The sequence below is a fragment of the Aquarana catesbeiana genome, linkage group LG02, assembly GCF_042186555.1.
Source record: "Aquarana catesbeiana isolate 2022-GZ linkage group LG02, ASM4218655v1, whole genome shotgun sequence".
In the NCBI taxonomy this organism is placed as follows: Eukaryota; Metazoa; Chordata; class Amphibia; order Anura; family Ranidae; genus Aquarana; species Aquarana catesbeiana.
The window spans coordinates 557,883,221-557,895,266 of record NC_133325.1 but is presented as its reverse complement, the minus strand read 5'-3'; the positions used below and the strand labels follow the sequence as shown (position 1 = coordinate 557,895,266).

At 42.1% G+C, this 12,046-nt stretch overlaps 1 protein-coding gene across 1 annotated transcript in view; it reads right to left on the bottom strand.

The window, feature by feature from the left end:
- BLTP3A (bridge-like lipid transfer protein family member 3A) overlaps positions 1–12,046 on the bottom strand; it is a 151,834-nt gene that overhangs the window by 20,320 nt on the left and 119,468 nt on the right. Inside the window, exon 18 of the mRNA XM_073616011.1 lies at positions 8,165–8,427. Coding sequence (XP_073472112.1) covers positions 8,165–8,427 — 263 coding nt within the window. The remainder of the gene's footprint in view (positions 1–8,164; positions 8,428–12,046) is intronic.

Genomic DNA, 12,046 nt, shown 5'->3' with positions numbered 1-12,046 from the left:
GAGAGAGAGAGAGAGAGAGAGAGGAGCGCCTCTAAATAAAACTGCTTTATTCAATATGATAACAAGAAAAGTAGCCACTTACATATTGGCACAGAACTCTCCACAAATCAGTAACGGATGGTGGGCTGCAGATGAAACACAAGCTGGGGAGGTGTCGCTTAATCTGTGACCACAATGATGGCAGAGAACCGTGCCGGGAACAGCCGCTCATACAGGGAGGAAGAGGACAGCTCGCAGAACCAGCGTGTGACGTCAGCCGAGTGAAAGAGACACAACGCGTTTTAGAGCATGCGCAACGGCCGTAAATGACAGAGGATGGATGGGAAAGCATTTATGTGTGTGCGCCGGCTGCGAAACAACAGAGAGCTGGCCAGAAAAGGGGAGTTCTATGTATGGCATTAGTAAAGGGACATTACAAAATATAATTGGGACACAACTCTGAGGTATAAATAAATACGACGTGTATGGCAATAACAATTGAAGATTAAAATTATTAAAATAGAAATCCACTGACCTACCCTAAAACAAAAATAAAAATATATAAATAAATAAAAATAATAATAAAAATAAAAAATAAATGATGAATGAGGTGTAAAGGTGATTAAAAATAAAAAAAATAAAATAATATTCTAGGGAAAATAAAAATAAAAAATGAAAAAAATGAACAAATCAGGCAGAGCTACAGTAAACACCTAGGTATAGAGTGTGAGTAGTGTAAAATAATAATCCTAAACTGAATGCATCTAGGTATGCATACATACACAATTTCTATCTGCAAAATAGCAAGATGTAATAGAACAAATTATGTATATCCATGTATATCCGTATATCCAAATATGACGTGTATGGCAATAACAATTGAAGATTAAAATTATTAAAATAGAAATCCACTGACCTACCCTAAAACAAAAATAAAAATATATAAATAAATAAAAATAATAATAAAAATAAAATACATTGAAATAAAAAATAAATGATGAATGAGGTGTAAAGGTGATTAATAATTAAAAAAAAAAAAAATATTCTAGGGAAAATAAAAATAAAAAATGAAAAAAATGAACAAATTAGGCAGAGCTACAGTAAACACCTAGGTATAGAGTGTGAGTAGTGTAAAATAATAATCCTAAACTGAATGCATCTAGGTATACATACATACACAATTTCTATCTGCAAAATAGCAAGATGTAATAGAACAAATTATGTATATCCATATAAAAATAAATGCATTGCAGATAACAATAATGATAATAAAATTGAATAGCAGAATTGCCAGATAAGCTCAAAGGACCTTTCTCTTTGAGCTTATTTGGCAATTCTGCTATTCAATTTTATTATCATTATTGTTATCTGCAATGCATTTATTTGGCAATTCTGCTATTCAATTTTATTATCATTATTGTTATCTGCAATGCATTTATTTTTATATGGATATACATAATTTGTTCTATTACATCTTGCAATTTTGCAGATAGAAATTGTGTATATGTATGTATACCTAGATGTAGTCAGTTTAGGATTATTATTTTACACTATTCACACTCTATACCTAGGTGTTTACTGTAGCTCCGCCTAATTTGTTCATTTTTTCATTTTTTATTTTTATTTTCCCGAGAATATTATTTTTTTTTATTATTATCACCTTTACACCTCCTAATTCATAATTTATTTTTTATTTCAATTTATTTATTTTATTTGTATTATTTTTATATTTATTTTCATTATATTATGTATTTTTATTTTTGTTTTAGGGTAGGTCAGTGGATTTCTGTTTTAATAATTTTAATCTTCAATTGTTATTGCCATACACTTCGTATCTATTTATACCTCTTTGGAGTTATGTGTCCCAATTATATTTTGTAATGTCCCTTTACTAATGCCATACATAGAACTCCCCTTTTCTGGCCAGCTGCTTGTTGTTTCGCAGCCGGCGCACACACATAAATGCTTTCCCATCCATCCTCTGTCATTACACTTGAGAAAGGAGCGCGCATGCCTCTCTTGTTTCCTGGATTACTCCGAGTTGGCTTCACTCCTGAGAAGAGCTGCCCTTCGCTGACTGTGTTACCACCATTCCCTCTACTAGCAAATCCACCATTATCAGCTATTATTATCTGCTTTTATTATGGACTTTTTTATGGACTCATTGTCTTATATTTATATATATATATATATATATATATATATATATATATATATATATATATATATATATATATATGATATGATATGGTGAACAAATCTCCCATTGAATTTTGACAGGCAGCCCCTCCAGTTGCCCAAATTCCTGATCACTTGGTATATAGGCTGTTTACAAACAATGGCAAAAAAAATTAGGCCCTCTCATATGTTGTTCTGTTACTTATTCTGGATTTTACCACTAAGGCAACTAAACCCAGACCATAACCCTCCTCTTTTGTCTTTTGTTGGGGGATTTGTTTATTCATTTTGCTTAAAGAAGAACTCCGGGATACCACATAAAATAAGTACACTGACCTATGTAAACTAATAAACCTTTAGTAGCTTATTTAAAAGCCTCACTGTTTAGGAGAAATTTAGAATGCAATATTTGTGATCTCATCACTCCAATTTAAAAAATAGCAGCTTCTCTCGACAGAAGGAGGAGGTGTATTTCCAGGGACACGTCACATCCTGCCTTCTCACTCTACAGCTATGAGAAACTACAGTTCCCATCATGCATAACTGTAGAGTGAGAAGGAAGGGCATGAATGTGGCCAGGTACTATAGGCACGTATTTCTTGCCATAAATGAGCCTGTGTACTCTACATTGCAGGCATGGGTTGCTGAGAAAGGGGAGGAAACTCCTGATCTGTCAGTCAGTAAATGAGGTCATGGGGAGGTACACATTTTTTTTTTTTAATTTGGAAAAAAAAAAAGTTACACCTAAGCACATAAACCCCCCCCAAAAAATTTTTTGAGGCTCCCCCCATCCCTACATATACACACGCATGAACAAACGCATGCGTCGGGGGGCCTACACGTGAAAACGTCGATTGCGATACACATCTTACATATCGCTGCGCACGCCAGAGTGAGAGTGATAATTCTAACACAAGACCTCCTCCGTAACACTAAACTGATACCTATAGGGGGCTTTTGAAGCGTCACCTATAGAAAATATAAGGTACTAATGTTTGATGCCATTTCACGGGTGCACAAAAGTTTAGGGTTTGGCATGTTCGGTATCTATTTACTCATTACTAAACATTTGCGGTAATATCGTGTGACATAAAAATTTGCAACTACTACTATTTTATTCTCTAGGACAGGGGTAGGCAACCTCGGGCCCTCCAGCTGTGTTGAAACTACAATCCCATGAGACATTGCAAGACCCTGACAATAACAGGCATGACTCCTAGAGGCAGAGGTATGATGGGATTTATAGTTTCACCACAGCTGGAGGGCCGAGGTTGCCTACCCCTGCTCTAGGGTGTCTGCTTTCAGAAAATATATAATAGTTGTGGGTTTTGTGTAATTTTCAGGCCTAAAATGATTTTTTAAACATGTGTGCAAAAAACGCAAAAGCGGTTTCAGCAATAAAAGGGTTCAATGATAGACATAGAAAATCGAGCAAAAATCCAGAAAAAAACAGGATACAAAGGTTATAAATTAAGTTGCAGTTCAATGAGTAAAATACATATCAAATCGGACCAATGATAACCTAGGCAAATGGTTTCGCACAGAGCAGTCCCGATTCTCCTCTTCCGGGGTCCCTGCCAGCGCTTTTGGCTCAATCCCTAGCTGCACTGTGCTTCTGTTGACACACACAGTGTGTCTCAGCTCTGCCCCCTGCTCCCTCCTCACAAGCCGTGATTGACAGCAGCAGGAACCAATGGCTCCTGCTGCTGCATCTGAGTCCTGTGAGGAGGGAGAGAGGGAGCAATTCTGCTACTCTCAGGTACAGCGGTAGATTGAGATCCGGTAAATATACCGGGGGGGGGGGGGGGGGGGGCTAAGGGGGGAGCTGGTCACATAAGCTTTTTTACCTTAATGCAATGCATAATTGATTATGAAAATAGTTGACAACTATTTTTATGATCGATTATGTTGATTTGTTGTTTCAGCCCTAAAAAAAATCCCTTGTTTGCTTCTCCTAATGCTGCCCGTCAGCTCCTTCCCTGCCAGAAGCCCAATTTGTGGACTTTCATATTCTTGGGCTCAGTTGCTACTGCCTCCTGTGTGGACATAATTTACTGCTGTCGTATTTTGCTGGTCACACACACAATTTAAATTTTGTCTGGTTTCTGATGAACCATCTGAAATTTGCTCAGTGGGTGGCTCTGTTTGCTGACTCTGACCCGAAATCTCTTGATTGAAAAATCGAAGGAGCTTGGTGTATTTTTTTTATATAATCTTTATTACTATTACTAAGTTTCAAAGTATTCAGAAATATAAACGTATAGAATATGGAGGGAGATGTTAAAGAACTCCAGACAGAAACTTTTTTCTGTGTAAGTGCCGGTGGTTTCATACCTTCATCAAGGGTCTTGTTCATTTTTCCCCCAATCCATCCTCTCTGAGAAAACTGAGGCGCATTATTTAAATCACAGGCTTCCTTGCCATGACATCCATTTTGTAAGACCAACGGCCGCTATATGCCCTGTATTCCCGCAGCCACTGGTCTGGCCCACACTGTAGTTTCTTCCAGCGAGCAGGGACAACATTCCGTCCCTGCTTGCTGAAGTGGGCAGAACTGGGAGTCTCAGTCATTAGACAGCCAGGGGACTCCTGGACTGTCCCACCTCCCATGACCTCATTTACTGACTCACAGATCAGAAGTCTCCTCCCCTTTCTCAGCAACCCATGCCTGCAATGTAGAGTACACGGGCTCATTTATGGCAAGAAAAACATGCCTATAATACCTGGCCACATTCATGCCCTTCATTCTCACTCTACAGCTATGCATGATGGGAACTGTAGTTTCTCATAGCTGTAGAGTGAGAAGGGAGGATGTGACGTGTTCCTGGATATACACCTCCTCCTCCTGCCGAGAGAAGCTGCTATTTTTTAAATTGGAGTGATGAGATCACAAATATTGCATTCTAAATTTCATTGAGTGAGGCTTTTGAACAGTGAGGCTTTTAAATAAACTACTAAAGGTTTATTAGTTTACATAGGTCAGTGTACTTATTGCAGTTTTTATGTGGTATCCCGGACTTCTTTAACCTCCCTGGCGGTATGATTATTTCGGATTTTAGGTGCTGAAAGCGGTACCATTATTTTGCATGGAAATTTGGCGTTTTATATTGTAGGTCTGTAAATCTTAACAATAACACACTTAAATCTGTCCAAACCAGAGTCTAGTAGATATCCCGGGTATGATAAAGTTTGAAACACAAAAACATAAATTATAATATAATAAATAAAAATAAATAATTAAAAAAAAAAAAAAAAAATAGTAATAAAATAAATTTCCCCACAATTCACTATCGCTCAATTCTGCAAGTGTTCTAATTTATTATCGCTGTTTTCTAGCTGGTCTAAAGCCACTTTTGACGTAAAGGGACACTTTTTGGTTGCTATGGACAATCTCCAGTTTCCAGGCAGAAAGAACAGTGTATATCATGTAAAATTGCATGCAGGGCATGGGACAAAGCACTGGGGACAAAAGGGATGTGAAATCATTTCATACAGTACTGTAATCTGTAAGATTACAGTACTGTATGTGTTATGCTTTTGAAATTTTTTTGAATTTGCCGCCAGGCTCCACCCCCGTGCGTCGCGCCACTCGCAGGGAACGGAGCCTGGCACAGAGAGGCTTTGGAGGAGGACGGAGCCCTCGGACACTGCGGGGGACATCGCAGGATCCCGGGGACAAGGTAAGTAACGCCGCCCCAGGATCCTGCAATGCGATCCTGAGTGTGGCTCGGGGTTACCGCTAATGGTACTGAATTTTAACCCCGAGCCACACTCGGGAAAACCGCCAGGGAGGCTACGCAAAGTGAATAAACAAATCCTGTGAAGACAAAATAGACACGGTTAAAAAAAATATATGATATGCAAATAAAGAGGGACAGGATGACAAGGGTGAGAGAGAGAATAATAGAACCAACAAAAGACAAAAGAGGAGGGGTATGGTCTGGGTTTAGTTGCCTTAGTGGTAAAATGCAGAATAAGTAACAGAGCAACATATGGGAGAGCCTAATTTCTTGCCTTCATTTGTAAACAGCCTATATACCAAGTGATCAGGAATTAGTGGGGTGGGCTCAGGTATTTTGGCAACTGTAGGGGCTGCCTGTCAAAATTCAATGGGAGATTTGTTTACCATGGTGTGTGGTGTGCATGGAGGATCTGTTTTTTTCTGCTGAGTTTGCAGGCTGAATGGAAAAAACTTATCATATCATCATATCATATAGCCCTAAGCTGCTGACAGCAACAAAATAGAGGCAACCTCGCCCTGCATGATTATTGTTTGCCTATAGCGGCTTATCAATAGTAGCAAGTTATGCAAGTAGCAAGATAAGTATAGTAAGTCAACTAAGACAGAGCTTACTTCACTTGCTTTCGCCCCCTTGGCTGTGAGTGCACTTGTTGGTCCATTCAAGGCAGTAACCCTGAAACAGGGGAAGAGATGTGGGTAGGGTTGGCACGGAGGGGGCATAAAAAATGTGTTGACCAAACTGTGTTTTTTTTTTTTTTTTTAACTGAAGGCACAGAAGCCTGGGGGAGTGAAAGAGGTCTAAATGATGCAGCACAGGAAACAACTGTGTATTGCATTGTGTGATAATTGTAAAGATACAGAGGGAGAAGTGTAGATGGAGGGGATAATGCTTGTGTTATGACAGCACTGGTCTCAAGCAAGTACCTGGTGCCCGAGTCCAAAGCTGGGTACACACTACATGAAAATTGTAAGAAAAAGCCTGTATGAGGAACGATCTGTCGATTGTCTGTTTGTATAATGCTTTCAATAGCCGATTCCAACTGTTTGGACGAAAAAAACAAATGTGCAAGCTAGAAAATTTTTATCGTACGTGAACACAACATTTGATTTTCGCTCAATGTGTACAGTAATCGTATGGAAATAATCGAATAGCAAAAACGGGCATGATCAGAAGCAAAGAATGACCCGGAAGAAGGTGGCAACGAACATAGAAATTGTACACAAGAAAGAATGTTTGTCTTTGTCGTTCGAGAATTTTTGTACAAGTTAATACCATTGTCGGTTATATCATGATATGCAACTTTGTGAAAAATCAGTTGATCGTTAATGCGGTCAATAAGCATATATTAAGTGTTAGTCTCCTACAGGGCAGCATGGTTGGACAGCACTGAGGAAAGGGATTGTCGAGCTGTCGACCAAGTTAACTCTGGATCTACTGCACCAATCTAAAAGTCACAAAGTGCTACATGTGCTTTGTACCCTGGATGAACAGCATGCTGCATCTGGGACTACACAGACTGTCTGGGCTGGGACTCTGGACCATGTAGAGGAAGGAGAGATTGGCAGCACTTCCAGGTATAAAACCACTTCTTTATTGAAACTTCATAAAAGCAGTAACATGACACACACGGTATGTGCTTGGTCAGCAAACATGTTTCACACTCCTATGCTTAATCATTGCTTAATCCTTGCTGGGACTCTGGTCCACTTGGCATGACATCACCAGAGAACCAGAGCTATAAGCCTATGTTATATTTCCAGGGCTCTCTGGAGATGTAATGTCAAGTGGCCCCGTCATCCTGTCCTTGCATTCATTCAAAACATGCAATGCATTCTTTAAATGGTACCCGTGCTGAGTGGCCCACCTCCTGTGTTCAATAAGCAGGATTACAGTCGCTCAGCACGAGACCAAGAAGCAAGTCGAGAAGTAGTGTTGTCTACTTCAGTGATTTCCAGGGGCATTGGTCAGATATTGTATATACAGTTACCTTGGTCCAAGCTGGACCAAGGTAACTATTATAGCCATGCCTGGAATTATTCTTCAATTCTTCCACACATTCCTTTACTGTAAGAGGCATAGGGACTCCATACAATTTTTTTGACTTCACAGAAGGGCTTACAGTTTTCCTGGAAATACATTAGGGTAAGGGTACATTACCTGCAAAGATGTAAATAGTGCTTAGCAAAAGTTCTTTGTGTTTAATTTGTGCAATGCAAACAGTAAAAGTTGCACTGACATTTTTTTTGCACACTGTACATACTCACATGAAGTGTGATCTTGCTGTTGTTGACCTGAATCATCATCGGAAGTATCTCAGGAATCTTCTCATCTTCTAGGAAAGGTCCTAGGTGGGTTATTGCAGAAACTGGTATCTCTGAGCAAAAATCCTGAATCCACATTTGTAGAAATCCATTACGCTCAGCAAGTGGGGAGAAGGGGGCTGCAGCTGGGCCAATATCAAAGTGCAATGTGACACGGGGAGTGGACGAAGGAGAAGGAGGAGTACCTGGAATACTTGTCATTGAGGCTGGTAGAGATAAAAATAGAAGTTGTGATGATTTTATAATGGTTTAATACAGTATTACTGTAGCAAGATTAAACCTAAATATGCCAAAACAAGTTGTGTGATATTTTGCCATTGTATTAAGTGTTTTTTTTTTTTTTTTAACAGAAGATTTTTTATTAAACAAATCAGCATTACAAAACAAAAGAAATTTAGTATAACCATTGTGGTGATTACAATGATATTAAGATCTATCTTCAGATGATAGCCACTATTTATCAAATGTTCCAGATATGTACATGTCAGAAATTTCACTTAACAGTACTCCTACGGCATAACATTCTTATAAACCCTTAAACAATTTGAAGTAGGTAGCCAATGTTCAATCAAGCCTAATGGGGGCGGCGAGGGGGGGGAGGGGTGAAGGGATGGGAAGGGGGAAGGGATGGGAAGGAGGGGGATGAAGGGGGAAGGGATGGGAAGAAGGGGGATGAAGGGGGATGGGCATAAGAACAGTAGACCTGGAATGTAGGATGTCCTCTACTGTATTTCACATCTTAGTTATGGGGTAGGGGGTTCAGGATCTCCAGAGGCGTCCACCCAGGAGGACCAAACTTTATCGAACTTCCCCGGGCATTGTCTACTTTCATACGTCAGTCTATATAGGGGGAGTACTCTATTCACCGACCCTCTCCACGAGGCAAGGGTAGGAGGCTCTACCAATTTCCATCTCAACAAAATTTCTAGCGTAGTACAATGTAAAGGTTAGACAGTTTACTATACCTATCACCCTCAACATCCTCCAGATGACTAAGCAACATTATTTGGGGATCCACCGGTAGGTTTGACTTCGCTCAGTGTGGAGGCAACTGCCGACCAGAAGGGTCGGATTTTGGGACAAGACCAGACCATGTGCCAGAACGTGGCCACCTCCTGCCTGCATCTCTGACAGTTGGGATCTCTGTCGTGGTAAATGCGCGCCAGTCTGTGCGGGGTAAAATATGCTCTGTGTAGGAACTTAAATTGTATGAACCTGTCTTTTGCAGCGATCATAGAGGGAATGTAGGAAATTAGACACTCCTTCCATTCCTCCTCCTCCAAAGAGGGAATATCAACCCTCCACTTTTCCCAGATTTTAGTTAATTTGGCGTCATACTCAACTGTGAGATATAGATATAGAGTTGAGAGAGGCTTCTCCATCACACTGGAAGTCAGGAGTCGTTCAATAGAATCTGGCTCCAGGATGAGGGGGGCTGAGAACTGAGCTTCAAAGGCATGTTTCAATTGCCAGTATCTGAATTGGAAGGAGGGCGGGATAACGAAGGATTGCCTCAGGGCTTGGAAAGTCATAAGCCTACTATCCTTAACCACATGTTTTAATGTGAGGATTCCCTTCTTTGCCCAGAGAGAGGGGTCCGGTATACTGTAAAAGTGGGGGAGCATAGGGTTACCCCATAGGGGCATGTGAGGTGAAATGTGATTGGGCTTCCGGTATATTTTCCTAGCGTCCTGCCAGACCCTCACAGTGGTTCGCATCAGAGTCGTCATGGATGAATTGGCCCGGAGACCGCGAAATGGGAGATTGCTCAGGGCAGCGAAGGAGCCCAGAATAGCCGCCGGATTCTGTGTGGGCTGGGAGAACCACCACCGAATCGTGACCAGAACAGCTGCCCAGTAGTAGATTTGAAAATTCGGCAGCGCCAGACCCCCCCCCCGAAAGTGGGAGATATAGGATCTGCTTGGCCACCCTGGGTGGCCTCCCAGCCCAGACGAATTGTATCAGCAGACCCTCCAGCCTGCAGAAGAAGGTCCTAGGGATATGTATGGGTGTGTTACGGAAGAAGTAGAGAAACTTGGGAAGGTAAATCATTTTTAGTAAGTTGACTCTGCCAACAGGGGTCAGTGGAAGGGAACGCCAAGCAGCACACCTAGCCGTAAGTTGCGTCATGAGTGGTCGGAGATTATTGTCCATGTAGTCCTGGACCTTAGCGCTAATTTTAATCCCCAAATATTTAAAATCTTCTACCCATTTGAGCTGCGGGTGTGGTACTTTAGGGGTCGAGGGGTGGAGCGGGAAAAGAACCAACTTGTCCCAATTAATACGAATAGCCACCAAATTGGTTAATTAGATCCAGGGCAGTCAGCAATGAGGACGAGGCGTCCGCTAAATAGAGCAGAGCATCGTCTGCGTACAGCGATATCTTTTCCTCAATTGGACCTACATGAAGTCCCCTCACCCCAGAGTGAGCCCTCAGCGAAACAGCCAGAGGCTCCATCGCCAAAGCAAATAGGCCCGGGGAGAGGGGGCATCCCTGCCGTGTGCCGCAAAACTTCCCCGATAGGCATCCGTTGGTACGTATTCTAGCTGAGGGGGTATGATATAACATACGGAGCCATTTCATAAAGCCCGGGCCAAACCCGAATCGCGACAGCACCTCCCATAGGTAGCCCCACTCGACGGAGTCGAAAGCCTTCTCCGCGTCGAGTGAGGCCACCGCTCCCCTGGTCACCTCATCCGCCCTGTCTATATGTGTGAGGAGGCGTCTGATATTAATGTCAGTTCCCTTCCCGGGCATGAAGCCTGTTTGATCCCCGTGGATGAGGGCAGTAATGACCACGTTAAGCCTATTAGCCAATACCTTTGCCAGTACCTTTGCATCCACGTTCAGAAGGGATATAGGGCGATAGGAGGCACATAACGAGGGATCTTTCCCTGGCTTAGGGATCACCACTATGATCGCTTCACTCATTGTGTCTGGGAGATTTTTCGAGACATGGCGATGCAGAGAAAAGGCGATGCAGAGAAAAGGCACTGAAGTTTATCAACTAGTTCTGTAGCATATTGTTTATAAAACTCCACAGGGATGCCGTCAGGCCCCAGTGTTTCCCTGTCTGCATCAATTTAAGCGCTCGGAGTATCTCCAAGGACGTGATTGGTGCGTCGAGCTTGTCACGATACGTTACTGTAAGGGTTGGAACATCAATGTCATCTAAATATGCCACCAAATCCTCCCTTCTGTAATCTGCCCTGGATCTGTAGAGAGATTCATAAAATTGCGCAAAACAGCCATTGATCCCTTCCGGTGTATGGATCAACTGTCCCGAGGAGTCCTTAATATGTGAGATGCTCATCCCTCCCGCCTGTTCCCTGGAAAGCCAGGCCAACAAACGGCCTGACCTCTCTCCCTGCTCAAAAATCCGTTGGGATTGAGCCAGCATTTTCTTCTGGGTGAGAGAGGTTCGGAGACGAATCACCTCCTTCGTCAGAAGTTGTAGTTGCGAGTAGTGCGCAGGATCCCGAGTGCGAACAAAAAGAGCCTCCGCAGTACTCGCCTCTCCCTCGGCCTAAACCAAGTCTGCCCTACACTCCCGACGGACTTTGGCAATGATGGTCTGGTAATGTCCCCTCGTCGTTGCCTTGAAGGCATCCCATACAACTGTGGAATCAGCTGAGCCCACATTTACGGCCCAGAAGTCAAGCAGTTCCGTTCTAAATTGGGAGTCTACTGCTGTGTCTGAAATCCAAAATCTGGAGAGCCTCCATATCCTTTCTACTGTGCCCAGGGAAAGGTCTAAGGACAACAAGGGTGCGTGGTCGGAGATTCCCCTAGGGAGTATTTGTATGTCCGTGACCCGTGGGAGG